The 18,619-nt window shown below is 40.4% G+C and overlaps 1 protein-coding gene across 1 annotated transcript; it reads left to right on the plus strand.

The window, feature by feature from the left end:
- The first annotated feature begins 1,223 nt into the window (after nucleotides 1–1,223).
- grpel1 (GrpE-like 1, mitochondrial) lies at nucleotides 1,224–10,852 on the plus strand. Its single transcript, XM_062994542.1, has 4 exons — nucleotides 1,224–1,313; nucleotides 3,464–3,617; nucleotides 4,754–4,835; nucleotides 9,961–10,852. The coding sequence occupies exons 1-4, from the start codon at nucleotides 1,252–1,254 to the stop codon at nucleotides 10,305–10,307; spliced, it is 645 nt and encodes a 214-aa protein (XP_062850612.1). The 5' UTR covers nucleotides 1,224–1,251; the 3' UTR covers nucleotides 10,308–10,852.
- Nucleotides 10,853–18,619: the final 7,767 nt, after the last annotated feature.

Genomic DNA, 18,619 nt, shown 5'->3' on the forward strand with positions numbered 1-18,619 from the left:
TGTGGTCAGATGAATCAGCATTCCAGGTCTTTTTTTTGGAAAAAATGGACGCCGTGTGCTCCAGACCAAAGACCAAAAGGACCATCCAGACTGTTAGTCCAAAAGCCAGGGTCTGCCATGGTATGGCAGTTTGTCAGTACCAGGGTCTGTCATGGTATGGGGGTGTGTCAGTACCAGGGTCTGTCATGGTATGGGGGCGTGTCAGTACCCTTTGGTAAATGTCATTTACACTCTGTGATGCAGCATTAATGCAGTAAAGTACATTGAGATCTTAGAGCAACATGTGCTGCCTTCAAGACGTCGTCTTTTCCAGGGACGTCCAGCATTTTTCAACAAGACGATGCAAAACCACCTGCTGCACACATTACAAAGAAGAGGGTACGGGTGCTGGACTGGCCTGCCTGCAGTCCTGACCCGTCCCCAGTAGGGAACGTGTGAAGAATTTTGAAACAACGACGACCCCCCGTACTGCTGCACATCTTAAGACGTGTTTGCAGGAAGAACGAGACAAAATAAAAGCTGAAACACTAAATCACTCGGTCTCCTCGGTGCCAAAACATCTTTAAGTGGTGAAAAGGAACGGCAACATTACAAAGTGGTAAATGCTTTACCGTCCCAACTTTTTTTGGAATGTGTTGCAGGTCTGAAATGCAGGAATGGATGTTTATTAATAAATGAAATGAAGTTGAGCAGATAAAAGATGAAATATCTCAGGTTCATCCTGTCTGACGTCAAATAAAAGTCAAAGTAAATGTAAGAAACTCTGTGTTTATATATTATCTGCATTTTCCATCCTGTCCCAACTTTTTCTGATTTGGGGTTGTATAATCACAGTGTCACCTGTGGAAACTACGAGGTGTTTTTGATTATTTTACAAACTTCCCAGTCTCGTATTGCCCCTTTCCCAATTTTTTTGGGATGTATTGCAGACATTAAACTAGGTAAAACTACGTGTATATTTAAAACAATAATAGATAAAACATTAAATAAATCCCCATTTGTGACGTTAAAATACGGAATCGAAATAAGGAATCGACTCCTTGAATCAAACTAGTGATGAACACAGTAACCTTCTGTGCAATGGGACTTGTCCTTGATGAGTTCTGTCACAATCAGACTCGTCGTTGATTGGCTGGTTTGTTTGTGCGTCATGAAAATAACCTAATTTGATTGGTTGCTTAGTCTGTCCCACCTATTTTCCCTCGAACGTTGACTTGCCCTCTGTGAAGCGCGTGCGTGTTCTGGTTAAACATGGCGAGTGTGTGCGCGCGTGTAGCGAGTCGCTCTATTTTAACGGCTTCTTCTCTCTTAAGGTGAGATTTTCAGTTACGTTTATTTATTTTAAACATTTCGGAATTATTAAACAGGTTAATTAGTGTGTTGACGTATCGTGCCAGTGGCCAAACATCCAGCTTTATGGCTTTAAACTCCGGGGTCGTTAGCCTAATATCGAGTCGGGTTCAAGCTCAAATACCCCTTTAATCCCTACACTAGTGCGCATTATTACTACGGTTACTTACACTACATAGGGCACTTCGTTTCAGTATTATGGTTATTTGGTCTAAATGGATTACAAAACGCTTGTTTTTACATTTAGCAGACGCTTTTTTATCTAAAGCGATTTACAGTAGTGTGACAGTGTACAGTCTAAGCAATTGAGGGTTAAGGGCCTTGCTCAGGGGCCCAACAGTGACAACCTGGCAGTGGTGGGACTTGAACCAGCGACCTTTTGGATTACTAGTCCAGTACCTTAATCGCTTGGCTACAACTGGTTTCTGTTATTTAATTGGATGCTCTAAATTAGTCCACATTCCTGGTCCAGATCGGTCAACATTCCTGCTCCAGATTGGTCCATATCCCTGGACCAGATTGTCATATGTAATATAACCATAGGTCCATACTCCTGGTTCATATTCTTGGTCCAGATTGGTCAACATTCCTGATCCATATTGTCATATTTAATATAACCATCACAACAGGTCTGCCTTAAATCAAAAGCTGCTTGAACACATCTGCTACTGTCCACAGTCAAAAGAGCTTTACATCAGCACCGGCTTCTGCACAAAAATACACTTTACACTGTACTGATCAAAAGATGCTCTAAATACACCTGGTCAGCACCATAGAGGCATTAAACTTGCCTGACTGGACGATACCACTCATCTTCCAGCAGCTTCCATGTACATAGTCATGCTGTACCCTATAAAGTTCATTTGCAACTCATGACGGTGCCTTGTCGGAACAGCAGAAATCGCTGATGAAGTGTAAATGAGGAGAAAATCTATCCCACCTTAGCGTCCTCTAGGGGTGGGTTTATAAAATCGATTTTTCGATTCAAATCGATCTTTATTTGAACGATCCGATATCGATTCATATAAACGCGAGATCGATCTTTTTTTAAATGAGCCCCTTTTTACGGTGCACACGGAAATCTGTTACCTTCAGCTCTGACCTGCACATCAGTTCAGCATGGCAGAAGCTCCAGTAATATCTGGTTCATACTACACGATTTCTGCCCTGATTTTCGGCGACTGGTCGGCGCTAGATTTGCCGGCTCGGGAGCGACTCGGCTCTTAATCAATGTGAAACGGCGAGGGGAAACACACGGGAGAGGTTGTAAACGAGTGGAGCAGGGGCGTAATATAGTTATCGTTCTCTACAAAACAAAATATTTATTAACCTCCAACTTCAGAACGATCCCTGTTGGTCGTGTTGCCAAATCCACTCAGATTCCTTTATTTTTTTCTCTTTGATATCACGCTGCTCATCAGAGCACAAACTTTGATCGCTCGCTACTCGTTGGAGTGTATTTTAGGACGTGGTTTCATTAAACCCCTCGTCACTTCTCACGTGTGTTTCTGTGACCAAACGTAGTCTGGGAGAGCAGACAGACTCGTCTGAGATTCCCCCTGGTGATAGATGGTGTAGATGTGAAACCCCCCCCATCACCCATCAGTCGTGCAGTGTGAACTGTACAGCGACCCGGCAAATCAGAAAGTCGTGTAGTGTGAACTTGGCATAAGCTGTGCAACAGCCAGGTGTATGTTTACATTACACATACACTGTTGTAGCGTGTCAGACATATAAAATAATAATTAAAAAAAATATATTTTTAATAATGAGTGTTCTTTGTACAATTATCACATTAATTCTCTGTACATATTTAAACAAAACCTGTTAATGTAACTCAAATATGCCTAAATGTGTTGAATCGAAATTGAATCGAGAATCGAAGATCGAATCGAATCGGGACCTTGTGAATCGGAATCGAATCGATCCAGGAAATTAGTGGCGATACCCAGCCCTAGCGTCCTCGTACTTGATCAATGGTGTCTTGTTGAGTGCCCAGCCAGATCGATAGCATCCATCGTATGAATTTAAGCTGTAAATCTAACTGTAAAGCAGGAGACCTGTCTGAATGTGCGTTTGGTTGACCGCTGTCGCACTTTGTCGTGTTTTGTAGAAGGACGCCGCGTCACCTCTGCACGGCGGCTCAGCAGAAGAGCTCGGGGGGACCAGACGAGGAAAATGGAGCCCAAAAACCAGAGCAGAGTGCATCGGAGAAAGCTTTAGCCGAGGAGAAAGTTCAGCTGGAGGAGCAGATAAAGGAACTGACGGTAAAGAGTTCATCATAAAAGTTATCTATAGTATGAATCTAATGAGCACGGCTTCTTGAAGTGTCTGCCGCAGAGAGGTTCCCAAGTCACAAAATACGAGTCCGAGTCGAGTCACGAGTCTTTAGGCTGGAGTCCGAGTAGAGTCACGAGTCTTTGGGCTAGAGTCCAGTCAATATAATCTACACAAAACATATATTATAAATGTAGAGTAGAAATAAAGAAATAATCTGTAAGTTCAGATAAAAACAACAACAGATTAGCGAGTGTATTTAGCCGTTTTACTTCGTGTCTTTACTTTCCTCCTCATTGTGTAAATGAATGTAATTTCTGTAACAAGAAGGTTCCAGTTAAAAGCTTCAACTGATACGTTTTGTTTTCATTGCAGAACAAAAGCGCTCGATAAATCACGGCACAGCGGCCAAAATCCCAAACACAGCAAAAACATCATAACCGCTGCTTACCTGAGCTTCTGTTCTTCCAGATGCTATTACATTTATAAGCGTGCGTCCCATTAGGAACAGAATCCGTTATTTTGTAAATGTGCTTATAATTAAAAACCTCCAAACTTTTCCCGGTGGTGAAGTAAAACAGGAAGTCGTTAGAAAGCCGATCGAGCGTTTCATTACCGCGTCATCTGTGTGACGCAAACTGAATAAATACGAATAACAGCATTTCTTACTAACAATTACAATCAGAAGCTCTGATTGGTTCAGAAAGCGTCTTTCAACCATCAGCGCCGATTCTGTAGGAGCGTTCCGTTCACCCCGGTTGTTCCTGTGAAGTGCACTACGTAGGGTATTCCACCATTTTAAGTGAGATTCAGATCCAAAGGTAACGAGAATGTTCAGATGAAGTGAACTTCAGACTGTGTAGGGAGTAGGGAGCGACGCTTCATCACATCCTCTGAGCTTGTGGTGTCATGATTTTAACTTTTAGCATTAAACGATTTATCCCTACATCAGATGTGTGTGTGTGTGTGTGTGTGTGTGTGTGTGTGTGTGTGTGTGTGTGTGTGTGTGTGTGTGTGTGTGTGTGTGTGTGTGTGTGTGTGTGTGTGTGTGTGTGTGTGTGTGTGTGTGTGTGTGTGTGTGTGTGTGTGTGTGTGTGTGTGTGTGTGTGTGTGTGTGTGTGTGCAGGATAAATACAAGCGGGCGCTGGCCGACACGGAGAACCTGAGACAGAGGAGCCAAAAGATGGTAGAAGATGCCAAGCTGTATGGTAAATCTTTTAACATGTTCTCTTCTGTTCTGGTTGCAAGGCCGCGAGCATGTGAGCTCATGCTCAAGCCGTACAGATTACTAACACAGGTATTAAAGTAATCTAAATGTTTCTGGGGAAGGCCCTGTCCTGCCCCGAGTTTGGCGTGAAGGAACACACCAGTGGTCTAATTTATAGCATGTTAGAATTATCTGGTCAGTTGACCAACAGGCACAGTTGGGTGTGTCCGCATTTTGCTTTTTTTCCCGTAAGGATGTTTGTGGAACCTGTTAATGCGTCCATGGTCCCGTGGAGCTGCAAAATAATAACTCATTAAAATAATGAGGTTGTTTTTGACACTTAAACATTAAAAATAACACAAATATAATATAAACACACTGAAATACAATTACAAACAGTTACACATCAATAAAAATACAATAAAAGCTTTTACTTCTTTATTGTTTCCTGACGCTTCTTAATGCTTGAGATGCTCGATCTTGGAATACCGTATTCCCCTCAGCACCGGCACATTCACACGAGAACGTGACTTATTGTAGTAAAACAGTGAGTGAGGAATGTGATTAGTGGAGGAACTTATGAGCAGTAATAATGAAGAGAAGTTTAGTGCTCCTGTCTCCTTCTTTTACTACATTAAACCACGTTAAGCTTTATTCTCAACCAGAAGAGTTTTAGACTCTGGGAGAAGCTGATTCTGATTCTCAGCATTTCTCAGAAGCTGGAGCTGTAACACAAGTTTAAAAGTGAAACAGGGAGGAGAATCCAGATAAACACAGATACATGTGGAGCTGTAACCCTGGATCTGACGCTTGTTCCACACTGATTCAGATTCACACGCTGATCAGGTTTTACCGCTCAAGCCGAGCGCCAAACAAAGCGACGGTCGCTCACACGTCGAGTTTAAGGTACAAATTTCTTCACGAAGGGCGTCGAGTTTTCTAAGATTTCGAGGGTACCGCTGTGTTGTATTTTTGCTGTGTATCATGTGACGCGTATCTCATTCATACCTACCCGCTTAAGGGAGACCAGGCCCTTCACTCGCCTCTGTTAAACACGTCCTATATACATGTACGCATGCATTCAAGAAACAAATCGACCCACACTTAGATCTCTTAAAGTGACTATTAGTCAGACATGATAATAGCCATAGCAGCTGACATGGATAGCTGACTCGGGCCGACACCTCAAGGCAGACGACAGTGCGAACCATGTGACCAGTCTTGTTTGACAAGCGCCCAGAGTGGTACCCCGCTAAGATCTGAACCCAAAAAATGCAGTGCTTCACTTCAATCAGACTTTGCATTGCTGTTTCTCATGTACAATACACTAAATGAACAAAAGTATTGGGACATCCCTTCTAATTTTGAATTCAGGTGTTTCCGCCAACAATTACTAACAGGTGTTAGTAAAAACATTTCCCCCTGACAGACCACAGATGGTGCAGTTTGGATACAATTCAGCACAGAAATAAAAATATATCTTTATCAGTTTCAATAAGTAATCTGGCTAACTCAGAAATCATGCTTTTCAAAATATTTTGATCTAATATTGTGCATCGATAAAGCATCAAAACACAGATAGATCTATTAAGAAAACCTTTTAATACTGTGTTGTGCAGAAACATGACTGGGGAATACTGCTCTACATTACCATTTAAAAACCTATAAATACTGGAAACAATCAAGTTAGCAGACATTATCTTTACGTTGTAATCAAGTTATTGACTGTAGCTACAAAAAAGTTCAATTGTTTTAATAAATACAGTCCATGTAAACATCACAAATATAAATCATGTTTACAACCATGTGATTGAAGACAAGACAAGCGGTTTGATGGACAGGTCTAGCAGTCAATGATACTCATTAAAGAGATACTCAGAGATACTCGTTAAAGAGATTGTGTAATTTTTCATCTCTTCATTGGTCATTTTAATATTCGCTGTTATGGACAGACAGATTTATACCCACAATCAAAAAGTGGAGATACGTGTTTTTCATCGGACAGCGACAATATTTATAATGCATGACGATTTATGACTTTTTCATAAAATTTTTATATGCAACCTAAGCAAATAAATAAAACCACTAAACAGCCTTTGTGAATTAATTTCATAACTTTTTCCAACGTAGCTGGCACGTCATATTCCCAAACTCCCAGCCAGTACAATAGAGGAATTTTCTTGTAAAGATGTGCACGAGTTTAAAGCTAAAACTGTCCGTTAAGATTTTGTTAAGAGGTTCTTATTTTGTTTTGTCTCTCCAATCAAATAAGCTCATAGTTTCAGAGGCCCAAAGTGATTGACGCTTCCAATTCCACTTTCCACAAATACTAGTGCGTCTAATAAAAACAAAGAGGTGGCATTTACCCCCCCACTGGTCACCCACAGAACATTTACATTTACATTTTCAGCACTTTTATCCAAAGCGACTTACACAATGAGCTGAACACAATGAGCAGCTGAGGGTTAAGGGCCTTGCTCAGGGACCCAACAGTGGCAACTTGGTGGTGGCGGGGCTTGAACCGGCAACCTTCTGTTTACTAGACTAGTACCTTAACCACTGAGCTATCACTGGCCACACAGAACAAAAGAGAGTGATGCATAATCATACATACAGTGGGGCCAAAAAGTATTTAGTCAGCCACTGATTGTGCAGGTTCTCCTACTTAGAAAGATGAGAGAGGTCTGTAATTTTCATCATAGCTACACTTCAACTATGAGAGACAAAATGAGAAAAAAAAAAATACTTATTTTCCACCATAATTTACAAATAAATTCTTTAAAAATCCTACAATGTGATTTCCTGGATTTTTTTTCTCATTTTGTCTCTCATAGTTGAAGTGTACCTATGATGAAAATTACAGACCTCTCTCATCTTTCTAAGTAGGAGAACCTGCACAATCAGTGGCTGAATAAATACTTTTTGACCCTACTGTACATATACATACATATATTCTATTAGGGATGCATCAATACCATTTTTTTCCCAACCGAGTACAAGTACATGTATTTTTGTACTTGCCGATACCGATACCAATACCTATTGGATCAGATATCTGACATGCTAGAAAACTCGATCCAGTCGCCGAGCGCTCGGCGAGCCGGTCGGATCGAGTTGTTGGATAGTTCACACTTAGCGCTCGAGAGCCGAGATTTGATCGCCGAGCGAACGCCGAGTTGCTCCAGAGCCGGCAAATCTAGCGCCGTGTAGTGTGAACCAGGCATTAATGGCTGTATATTGAGTTATTTTGAGGGAAGAATAAATTTACACTGTTATATAAGCTGCACACAGACTACTTTTCATTGTGTCAAAGTGTCATTTTGTCAGTGTTGTCCCATGAAAAGATATACTTAAATATCTGCAGAAATGTGAGGGGTGTACTCACTTTTGTGATACACTGTATATATATATATATATATATATATATATATATATATATATATAAATAAATAAATAACTGTTGGCACTTATAAGTTGGTTCTAAATGACTCTGAATAGTAATTGTGGGTAATAAGCCTGCATGTTGAAAAAAATATTATTATAAGTAAGTAAAATACTTACATTCATCTGTTGTATGACAAAAAAACCACACACAACCTTGTTATACTTCTTTTTGTGTATTTGAAGAGGTTTGGAGACACCTAAGTGTACCTGTAAAAAATTGCTATGTAGCACATGAATGCCTTTATATACACTATGTTGCCAAAAGTATTCACTCGTCTGCCTTCACACGCATATGAACTTGAGTGACTCCCTTTCTTAATCCATAGGGTTTAGTATGATGTTGATGACCCTTTGCATCTATAACAGCTTCAACTCTTCTTGGCAGGCTTTCCAGGTTGAGGTCAGGACTCTGTGCAGGCCAGTCAAGTTCTTCCACACCAAACTGGCTCATCCACGTCTTTATGGAGCTTGTGCTTCGTGCACTGGTGTGCAGTCGTGTTGGAACAGGAAGGGGCCATCCCCAAACTGTTCCCACAAAGTCGGGAGCATGAAATTGTCCAAAATCTCTTGGTATGCTGAAGCATTAAGAGTTCCTTTCACTGGAACTAAGGGGCCGAGCCCGACTCCTGAAAAACACCCCCACACCATAATCCCCCCTCCACCACACTTTACACTCGGCACGATGCGGTCAGACAGGTACCGTTCTCCTGGCAACCGCCAAACCGGCAAAAAGTGGCGGCATCTGACACTTTGCATTGTGCTTGGTGATGTAAGGCTTGGATGGAAACCCGATCCATGAAGCTCTATGCTCTGCTCTTGAGCTAATATGAAGGCCACATGAAGTTTGGAGGTCTGTAGTGATGGACTCTGCAGAAAGTTGGTGACCTCTGCGCACTATGTGCCTCAGCATCCGCTGACCCCGCCCTGTCATTTTACGTGGCCTCTAACACTTGGTGGATGAGTTGCTGTCGTACCCAATCGCTTCCACTTTGTTATAATAGCACTGACAGTCGACTGTGGAATATTTATTACACCTATGGCCATGGAAGTGATTGGAACACCTGAATTAAATGATTTGGATGGGTGAGTGAATACTTTTGGCAATATAGTGTATCTGCCTAAAATTGCATGTACTAAGTTAGACAAGGAGTTTGTTGAAGTAGAAAATGTAGAACACGACCGAGAGATTATCAAAAGCATCCCTGAACACATTGTAAACCAAAAAAAATAAAAGGCGTTTTATTGTTTTTATGAAAAATTTTAAGTATATTTTGTTCTCAAATGGACCTTAAATAACAAAAATAAAAGCCTCAATGTGAATGATTGTCTGGGCCCAAGTGTCTTCTTCAATTTAAGCCATGAATGATCATTGTGCATTATGTACAACTGTAGATAATTAGTGTTAAATTAAAGAAGCTCCAGTGTCCTGAGTCCTGACCTCACCCCCACTCAACAGCTCTGGAATGAACCAAGTAAGGCTTTTTTGGACACAATTCCCTCAGACAGCGTTCTCAGAAGAGTAGCTGTTGTTTTATCTGAGAATGTAGCTCTGTTTTAATTTCATTCGTTTTTGACATGGGATGCCCAGCAAGCTCATGGTCAGGTGTCCACATACTTTTGGCCGTATAGTGTGTGTAACTGGTGGCCGTGTAAATGCTGATCTTTCTCTCTGCTTCTGTAAGGAATCCAAGGCTTTTGCAAGGACCTGCTAGAGGTGGCGGACATCCTGGAGAAGGCCACAGAGAGCGTCCCGAAAGAGCAAGTGACCTCGGAGAACCCTCACCTGAAGAATCTCTACGATGGATTGGTGATGACCCGGGTTCAGTTCCAGAAGGTCTTTACTAAACACGGCCTGGTGAAGCTGGACCCGGAGGGGCTGAAATTCGACCCGTACGAGCATGAGGCGCTGTTTCATCTGCCCATCCCGGGGAAGGAGCCCGGCACCGTCGCCACCGTCACCAAAGTGGGTTACAAGCTGCACGGCCGCACCCTTCGACCTGCCCTGGTGGGCGTGGCCAAAGCCCCTTAACTAGTATGGTCCGGCTTAAGCTCGAGACTGATCAATGTTTCTTACAGTATGAACTAGTGGACTGATTAATCGTGAACTTGTTTATGAATAATAATAAACTGTTTATCATCACCAGTAAATATCTTTTAGAATTGAAGTAATTGAAGGTGAGAAATGCACAGGTCGTGCTTCTGTCCAGCCAGGCCGTGCAGGAGACGTCCAGATTTCCACAAATGCATTGAGTAACAAAAGGGTCCATAAAAATGATGTGAAATCTGCTTTGCCCATTTTTTTCTTCTCAGTTGGTGATGAAGTTCTATGCTCTGTCACTAGATGGCAGCAGTGACTCAAATAACTGTTAAAACAACAATACTACTGGCTGTCCTGTTCAAATCAGAGCCGTAGATAGAGAGAGTTGCGACACTCCTTGATCTCGCCGCTACGCGGTCACGTGGTTCATGTATCCTCCAATAGTTCCAAACAAACCCGGCGCTGTCATGTTATCATATGGGACAGGCAGCAGTAACTGACATATTAAACGGTAAATAATAAAATATTGTACAGTTTCTGGGTATTTTCACCTGTCTTTACATTTACTGCATCTGCTTTAATGTCAATATAAAGTGGAAGGTATATAAAGTGGAAGATTGATGTTTATAATGACTTGGTAATAGGTCGTTCTTGTTAGCACACAGTACATTATATTAGCATACATTACATAATGCGATATCATTAAGTATTAGAGACAATATACAGTACAGAGATTAAAGTTTTTGGGGTTTTTTTTTTGCATAAACTAATCTCCCTTCACTCTCCTGAGGATTCATAATAATAATAATTTTGGTTAAACACTAAGCCATGTGGCTGGATTCATAAGGTTTACCTGCACTGAATGAACAAATTGATAAACACACTACCGTAACCTTTAACATTATAGTGCAGGTACAGGAAATAGCATTAATTCATCTCTTATTTCATGAGTGATTAATAATTGATTCCTACATGTAATACATTAATGAATTCATTATGAATATGCACAAGTTCATTTTGTCTAATGTAAGTGGTGGACAAGGTGCACAAACCATGTAGTTGAGTTCAAGTAGAGATATCCAAGGTAACATATTACTCCAGTAAAAGTAGTAGTGAAAGTAAAATACTCTTTACCTCCACTTGTGTAAAAGTACTAAAGCATTTACCTTCAAATGTACTTAAGTATGAAAGTAAAAGTAGCATGATTTATTGTGGTCCTAATGTTTTATTATCATTTCTGTAACAAGACTCTTGATTAATCAACTCATTTTAGGTGAAAAGACTCTAGTGGCATTAATTAATCTGACACTATTTTTTCCTCAGTATTTTCTGAGATATGTGTTCACAAAGCAGGATTTCTCCATGTAACTTAGGTCTAATGTAAAATCTGTTCAGTGAGAAAATAGTTAACCCTTGCTCAACCACACAGCCTTTATATTTTAAGACACTGACATACAGTACAACATAAGCATGTATCATGACAATCTCAACAAACGGCAATGTTTTGCCTGGTTGATGAGATCATAGCATGAGAAGAGAGAATGACAAATTTAGGTTTCAAATATAGGGATTTATTTAAGAATTCCTCAATGTAAGAGGAAACAACAAGACAAGACAAAATGGTGAAGTATGAGCAAAAATGTATGTGTGCAAATAAAAAAAATGACTACATGTAACATTTTGTAGATTCACTGTCGTACCATGGTTGGCTGTGCAGCATTTGGATGCACCAATCGGTCAGAGAAAGGAATGCAGATGTATGGCTTTCCAAAGGAAAGAGACAGAAGAAAAAAATGGTTAGCAATGGTCAGCAGAAGCAACATGACAATCACACAAAACTACAATAACAGAAAACTATGTCAAGTAAGTTATATGTAAAGTGAAATAGAAAATTATCTGTGGTAAACATTTCAAAGTGATTTGTTTTTAAACAAAGAGCACATTAGAAATCCAACTGACCATTATGGGGTATGTCTAAAGCATGTGTGGAAGCTGAACTTGCAAGCCTTTCTGCAGGCACATTTTGAGGAGGATCAATTCATTTCCACAAAAAAAGGCCAAATGAAGTTGAGGGCTGATGCCATTCCCACCGTATTTGTACATCGCTCTAGGCCTAAGAGGAGGAAGGCCCCTTCACTGAGACTTCCAGAAGAACTGCTAACAGTTACTGCAGTGACCAGTGACCACAACTACTATGCTACAAATACATGTGGTATGATATTGTACATGTGAACTCTCAGTAATATATACTACTCTAAATCTGAAAAAGTTGGGATGGTATGGAAAATGCAAATAAATAAAGCAGTGATTTAGAAATGTATGTAGTTGTATTGAATTGCAAACAGTATGAACAAAGGATATTTTATCTTTTACAGCTTTATAACATTTATTTCATTCGCTAAAGGCATGTACAAAGGCATGCATCCAGGAAAGTTTTTTGGAAGCAAAGATAGGGGGAAGATAATCACTTTATCAGCAAATGTGTAAGAACACTGTTAAAAACCTGTGGGAGTGGAGGCATTTGGGTTGTACCATTGTACATGAAATATTCCATATGCATACTGTCTGCAATGAAATTAAATCCAACTAAAAGTACTTTTACAAATAATTCATTTCTTCATTTACATTCACCATACCATCCTAACCTTTTCTGATTTGGGTTTCTAATAATATTCCTCGTTTCACATCAGTTCATGTCTAGCCTACATTCCTGCCATGTTGTTAATCAGCACATTATTGTTTTTAAAGAAATTGAGGGAGAATTTGAGGAAAGAGAGGGTGCAGATTGTGGCAAATGTGAGGTGAATGAGATGGATATTCCAGTACATCAAATGCATCCAGTGAGTGAGCATCTAGGCAGTCAGCATCCAGTGAGTGAGCATCTAGGCAGTCAGCATCCAGTGAGTGAGCATCCAGTGAGTGAGCATCTAGGCAGTCAGCATCCAGTGAGTGAGCATCTAGGCAGTCAGCATCCAGTGAGTGAGCATCCAGTGAGTGAGCATCTAGGCAGTCAGCATCCAGTGAGTGAGCATCTAGGCAGTGAGCATCCAGGCAGTGAGCATCCAGGCAGTGAACCAGGAGCCAATCAGCCAGAATTCAGTCAGCAAGATCTGAAAGAGGAACTGAAAACTGAAAGAGCAATGAGAAGAAGAGCAGAGAGCGCACTGAAACAGCAGAAAAAAATAAATGCAGCACTGAGGCAGAAAAACATTATGATTCAGAAGAAATTTGCAGCATTTTTAACAAAAGATCAAATTACAGCAATTGGACTAAAGAACAAAAGAGGGATGCGGTGGGGAAATGAAACTGTAAAAAAAGCAATAAAAATCCGCTTCACTGCAGGTACCACTGGCTACAAAATGCTCCAGGAAATGCAAATTCCACTACCGGACATAAGAACCATACAAAGAAGGATGCAGCACATTAAGCTGGAGCCAGGAGTATTAGGGGAGGTATTTGAGATGCTAAAACTGAAAGCTGATGGCCTCACAAAGTTTGAGAGGGAGTGTGTGCTTACTTTGGACGAGATGGCCATCACTCCGAGTGTGGAGCTGCATATGGGGACAGGCAAGGTGTATGGGGATGTGACGCTACCCAATCACACAGGAGCTGCAACACATGCCTGTGTTTTTATGTTGGCAGGAATCACCACACGATGGAAACAGATAGTGGCATACCACTACAGTGGTAATTCCACTGATGGGGCAGTATACCGGCCAATCATCCTTACCATAACAGAAATGGCAGCCTCTATAGGGCTTCATGTGGTGAATGTCACAACAGACATGGGCAGCCCTAACCGAGCAATGTGGAAGTCCTTTGGAGTTCACCAAAATCAAACATCGGTCCCACATCCAGTCCAGTCGCAAAGGAGGCTTTACTTCATGCCAGATGTTCCACATCTGGTAAAGAACCTGAAAAGTGCTCTGGTCCGTGGACAGACGTTTATCATTCCACCAGATGTGGTTGGAAAGGAAAAACTTTCATCTAATGAGGTTTCCATTGGTCCATTACAAGATCTGGTAATATTTCAAGAGGGGATGCCTTTAAAAATTGTTCCAAATCTTTCCAGAAAAACACTTCAACCCAGCCACTTCGAAAAAATGAAGGTGAGCTCTGCGATGCATGTCTTCAGCAAGGCAACAAGTGCTGGCCTCAAGTACCTGGTGGAAGAGGAACAACGGCCCAAATTTTATCTCACAACATCTTGGTTTCTAGAGCAAGTTGACCACTGGTTTGATCTTATGTCCTCACGCCATGTCATCACAGCCTTGAGCCAATTCAAACCAGATGAGTATCAAAAAGCCATTAGCTTCCTACAGGACATGATCCATCTATTTCGTGGTCTGAAGATCGGTTGTAAGGGAACCTGGAAACCAGTACAAACCGGAGTTGTGATGGCTACATCAACAATACTGGAAATCCAGCAAGACATGCTGAGCCAGGGACACAAGTTTGTGTTGACAAGCAGATTCACACAAGACTGCCTGGAAAACACCTTCAGCTGTATTAGACAGAGGAATCCTGTCCCAACTCCAGTGGAGTTTAGTTATGCACTGCGAGCAATTACAGTTGGACAGTTTCTGTCAACAGTGAAAACTGGAAGCTACCAGGAGGATGAAAGTGACCATTTAGCAGACTTCCTGGAGACAACTGACAGCTTCTGTAGTCCTGGTCTGAGGGTGGAGGAGCTACTGGATTCAAGAGCAGCACCTGAACTAACAAAAACAGACACATGTGTTTTATACCATCTTGCAGGCTACATTGTTAAGAAGGTAATCACTAACTCTACAGTTTGTGAGAAATGCAAAGCTGCAATTACAGGCAACAATGAGAGTCCTGATGGAGAATGCAGCATTTTACTACGACTGAAAGAGTTCAAGAGGGGTGCTCTTTACCAGCCATCAGATGAAGCATTTGATCTCATCTGTAGAGCTGAGCAGCTGTTCCGGGTGAGAACAAGTGTTTCCATCATGGAGCTCCATGATGCAGTGACATTGCTGGAAAGAGAGGCCATGCTCCTGGAAAGCAAGCTTCCCTTATGCCATGATCTAAAAAAAAAAATTATCACCAGGTACATCAGGCTGAGGTTACGAATAGAGTCTAGGTGTATCAGAGCTGCAAGGAGGGAAAAGCAAATTGATGATGGGCATCTTGGAAGTAAGAGTCAGAGCCGAAGGGCAAAGAAGACCAAATATTCTTCAGCACCAACAACTATGACAATTACATCACTGTCAAGTACCTTGATCAATGCCATAAACATTAGTTGTGAACCTGCAGCTGCAGTTTCAAGCTGTGGAGGAACTGGAAGCCTGGTTGCTCCAACAGCCTCATCAACACTCATATAACCTCATAAGTCATGCCAGCCTAGTCGTTGTTATGCCGGGTGGCACGGTGGCTAAGTGGTAGCACTGTCGCCTCACAGCAAAAAGGTCCTGGGTTCGATCCCCAGGTGGGGCGGTCCGGGTCCTTTCTGTTTGGAGATCTGAAAAAAAAAAATGTTAAAAATCCTAATAAACAAACAAACATTGTTATGTCAGCTTCTTCATCCCTTTGGTTTCATGTGTGTTTTATTTTTGAGCCTTTATGATAATGTTCTAATATTTTTATTAATTGTTTTATTAATTGTTTTCTATCATTAATCTAATATTGTTCCATCGTCAATCATTAATAATGTTAATACAAAAATATCCCTTGTGAAAAGGAAGTACACTTAAGAGCACTTAAAGTATATTCTTTTGAGGTGAAGAGTACAATTTTCATTTAACATACTTGTGAAAATACACATGGAGCAGCTTCTCTCACTGTGTCCTCACTCGTTTTTCCTAAGAGGTTGTCTAAAACCAGCAAGCTAGCCAGCTAATGTCAGGTTACCCAAATCAATTTTCATTCATTTTAACACAACCATGCACTAAAACGGCAGTAGTGCAGCTAACATTAAGTGTAAACATAAACCAGTTGATAACCAGAACAATTTAAAATGTAACTTTACCCTACGTCAACAACTAAGAGTGATTTGACTGAAACTCAGCAGTGAAACAACCTCGATAGCTAGCTAACTGGCTAAGCTAAATTCGGTTATACCTATTAATTAAGATAAACATGTAACATTTAGTGCTGAGAAAATGCTAAACAATAACAGTATTAAGTATATTAATGACATTAAATTCATAATTTTTTTAAAACAAAGCAACATACAGCTAAAAATGTTTGATAAGTAGTGGAAATGAATGGGGCTCTATGGGTTGTTTGGAACTATACAGAGCTCCACAACCCGGAAGCTGCACAGAAAATATGTCCCGCCCCCTTTCCAACGGTTCCCTATGGGAGTGTCGCCACTCTGTTCTCTCTACCGCTCTGGTTCAAATGATATAGAGAATGATATTTGGTCGTGCTCATGCTAAACGATTCTTTTGTACGGAAGCGTATTGCTGCCACACAGATAAAAAAAGATGTCAGTATGTCGTTATAACGAGAAACGGATGTCATTATAGATGACTGTAGTTATAACGAGAAAAGTTCATTACCTTCAATGCTGCATAGCTGATGGAAGCGTATCTGCTGATGGAGAGACAGTTTGCACACATGCATGATGCTGTAGTTTGTGTAACCTGCAGCTTGTCGTGCCGATCAAGATTCTCCTTTAGGAGCAACAATGTCTAAACTTAGTTTATTGTTCAACATTTGTCTGACATTCGGCATTCCGATCTAAATAAGTGCTTCAAAAAACACCTAAGACCCACTTATTTTATTATTTCTTACACGAATGAAAATAGTCAACACACTACACAAACAATTTTATGTTAATTTTAAAGATTACGTCTATTTATCTAAAGAAAGGTTATAATGAAACACCTGATCAAGCTCCCACTTCATCTAACGAGTTAGGGACTGTCATAAAACTAACTGAGAAACGTAGGAGACATTTACTCTGCACTTATCCAGACTCATAAATCTATTTAAATCTTGTATGATTTGTATTTTTGGAAATATAATTTGTATATTTGAAATATAAATTTTTTACAGATTTATTGATTTTTATTTAAATGTAAGGTAAAATAAATACTATGTTATTTAAAAAAATAAGGTTTGTGTAGTAGGTGAGAAACATTGATGAGTTTGTGTAAAAATTGTTTGACATTAATACATCAACTCACAAGATTTAAATGGATTTATTAGTCTGGATAAGTGCAGAGTAAATGTTTCCTACGTTTCACTGTTAGTTTTATGATGCTCCCTAACTCGTTAGATTAAGTGGGAGCTTGATCAGCTGTTTCATCATAACCTTTCTTTAGGTAAACGACATCTTTTTCTCTTTATAACGACATATTTTCTTGTTTTAATGACATACTTTCTCGTTATACCTACATACTGACAGCTTTTTTTAATCTGTGTGGCAGCAATACGCTTCCGTAATCTTGGACAGTTTAGCAGATTACTACAGTTTAGCATTACTGAACAATAAGAACAAAGCCGGAGCACTTGGGTTGCGCAGCAGTCTAATGTGCTAGCTAAATCTAAATAAAAATGGCCATGCTGCATGGGTTTATGGTTCAGAAAAGTACTTTTGCAACATACAGAGAGATTTTGTTGATTGGTTCCAGCAAAAAACCTGTGATTGTCCTGTTTTTCTTATTGACAGATGGTTTTACCAGACTGATTAACATACGTGATTCCCGAATGGGGATTATGGCAGTTAAAGGGTTAATTAAATATTCTATATTTTAGTCTACCCTTTTATGTAAACACACTTCATTACATACAGTTGAAGTCATAAAGTTACGCTCACTTTAGCCACATTTATTTAAACAGTTTTTACATTTTCAGCATTTATCAGACGCTTTTATCCAAAGCGACTTACACAGTGAGCGGAACACGATGAGCAATTGAGGGTTAAGGGCCTTGCTCAGGGACCCAACAGTGGCAACTTGGTGGTGGTGGGGCTTGAACCGGCAACCTTCTGTTTACTAGTCCAGTACCTTAACCACTGAGCTGTCACTGGCTATCACACTTTTTCACAGTTTCTGACATTTAATCCTAGTCCACATTCCCACTCTTGGTTCATTTAGGGTCACCACAATATTCTTTAACATAATACAGCGGTACCTTGAAACGGGACGTCAGTTGGTTCTGTGAGTGTCGTTGAGTTTAAAAGACGTTGAGTTTCGAGGTATTTTTTCCCATAAGGATATTTGTGAAATCTGTTAATGCGTCCATGGTCCCGTGGAACTGCAGATATTTTAGTGTCATGTAAAATAAGGAGGTTGTTTTTGACACTTATACACTGAAAATAATACAAATAT

Source organism: Trichomycterus rosablanca, chromosome 4 (assembly GCF_030014385.1).
Source record: "Trichomycterus rosablanca isolate fTriRos1 chromosome 4, fTriRos1.hap1, whole genome shotgun sequence".
Taxonomy (NCBI): domain Eukaryota; kingdom Metazoa; phylum Chordata; class Actinopteri; order Siluriformes; family Trichomycteridae; genus Trichomycterus; species Trichomycterus rosablanca.